General features: G+C 44.8%; 1 protein-coding gene across 1 annotated transcript; it reads right to left on the bottom strand.

Annotated features, from left to right (window-relative positions):
* Positions 1–355: 355 nt before the first annotated feature.
* OR10A4 (olfactory receptor family 10 subfamily A member 4) lies at positions 356–1,336 on the bottom strand. Its single transcript, XM_019632230.1, has one exon. It carries the CDS (start codon positions 1,317–1,319, stop codon positions 372–374), a length of 948 nt encoding a protein of 315 aa, XP_019487775.1. The 5' UTR covers positions 1,320–1,336; the 3' UTR covers positions 356–371.
* Positions 1,337–1,668: the final 332 nt, after the last annotated feature.

Genomic DNA, 1,668 nt, shown 5'->3' with positions numbered 1-1,668 from the left:
ACAAACAGAAGAAAGCAAAGCAGAAGATTATAAAATGATATGGATGAAGAAGTTCAAGAAAAGTTAAAACAAATACAAAATGACAAATTGTAATAAAGTTGTCAACCTTCAAATAGGCTCCTAAACTGTGTAAACTACTGGCATCCTCAGAAACATTGGTACCACAGTCCCATATAACACTGGCCCTGCGCAGTTTTTTTTTTTCACCACTCATGTTCTTTTATTCAGAAATGGATCCCAATGGAAAGTCCAAAATCCCAGTGGGTATACTGTGGCTCCTGGAAAGAGTGGAGGTTAAAAGCCCATTTGAGGACTTTGCTTTTCTTTCCTTTGTCCTTGCAGTCTATCTCTTTAGTTCCCATTTAAGTCAGTCATAGTTTCTGTGGGCCCAGGGTCCTGAGGATGACCCGCCTCAGTGCAGCCTTCACTTCACTATTCCTTAAGCTGTAGATGATGGGGTTCAACATGGGAGTCACCACCGTGTAGGAGAGTGACAGCACCTTCTTGCTCTCAGGAGAAGTGCTGGACCGGGGTCGGAAGTATGTGAGGATGGCAGTGCTGTAGAAGAGGGAGACAACCAGGAGGTGGGAGGAACAGGTGGAGAAGGCCTTGCGTTTCCCCTCAGCTGAGGGCATCCTGAAGATGGTAGAGAGGATGCGGACATAGGACCCCAGGATCAGCAGGAAAGGGAAGAGGATGAATAGGACAGTGGCTGTCAGAGCCTCCAGTTCAAACAGAGAGGTATCAGCACAAACCAGTGCAATGACAGGGGGGCTGTCACAAAAGAAGTGGTTCACCCTGTTGGGGCCACAAAAAGGGAAGCTGAAAATCCATGTGGTTTGCACAGTGGCCACTGGAAACCCTGAGAACCAAGAAGCAGCTGCCAGCTGGGCACAAGTCCTACGGCCCATGATGACTGGGTAGCGCAAAGGGTCACAGATAGCCACGTAGCGATCATAAGCCATTGTGGCCAGGAGGCAGCATTCAGCAGCCCCAAAAAAGAAGAAGAAATACATCTGAGTGGCACAGCCAAGGAAGGAAATGGTTGTGTCTTGGATGATCAGGGTTCCCAGCATCTTGGGCACAATGACCAAATTGAAACCTATCTCCAGGAAGGACAAGTTCCTGAGGAAGAAGTACATGGGACTTTGTAGGGCAGAATCAGCTGTAGTGACCAGGATGATGAGGACATTGCCCATTAGGGTAATCAGGTAAATGGTAAAAAAAAGGAGAAATAGTAGAGCTTGTAGCTCAGAAGACAAGTTTGAGAAGCTCACAAGAACAAAATCGCTAATAATTGTCCAGTTTCCCCACATCATTCTTCTGCCCAGGATGTCATTGGGCCTTCACATTCCAGGAAGAGAAGTCTGCGTATATTAATTAGACTTCTAATATACCCTTAGAAAATGAACCTCGTGTGGCCTCATTCTCTACCTCTTTTGTTATAGTTATTGAAGATCAAACAGCTGTACTTTAACAAAAATGTAAAAAGATAAGTCTGTCTATGGGATTCACAATTTTTTGGGAGAATACTAACCTTTTTTCAGACTGACTTGAGGCACACTATACATATCTATACATCTCCTGACTTTTTACTGCTTTTCTCTTTCCTTTAGCATCAGTCAATGATGCTAAGAAGCCAGGCCAAGCATTTCTGAATAAAGGGTT

This window comes from Hipposideros armiger, unplaced genomic scaffold (genome assembly GCF_001890085.2).
Source record: "Hipposideros armiger isolate ML-2016 unplaced genomic scaffold, ASM189008v1 scaffold_1099, whole genome shotgun sequence".
NCBI lineage: Eukaryota > Metazoa > Chordata > Mammalia > Chiroptera > Hipposideridae > Hipposideros > Hipposideros armiger.
Note: the sequence above shows the minus strand (reverse complement) of the source record. Positions and strands in the feature narration are given on the sequence as shown.

What these genes read in the sequence shown, in the direction of transcription:
- OR10A4 (XM_019632230.1), bottom strand. Translation starts at nt 1,319, where the DNA reads ATGATGTGGGGAAACTGGACAATTATTAGCGATTTTGTTCTTGTGAGC.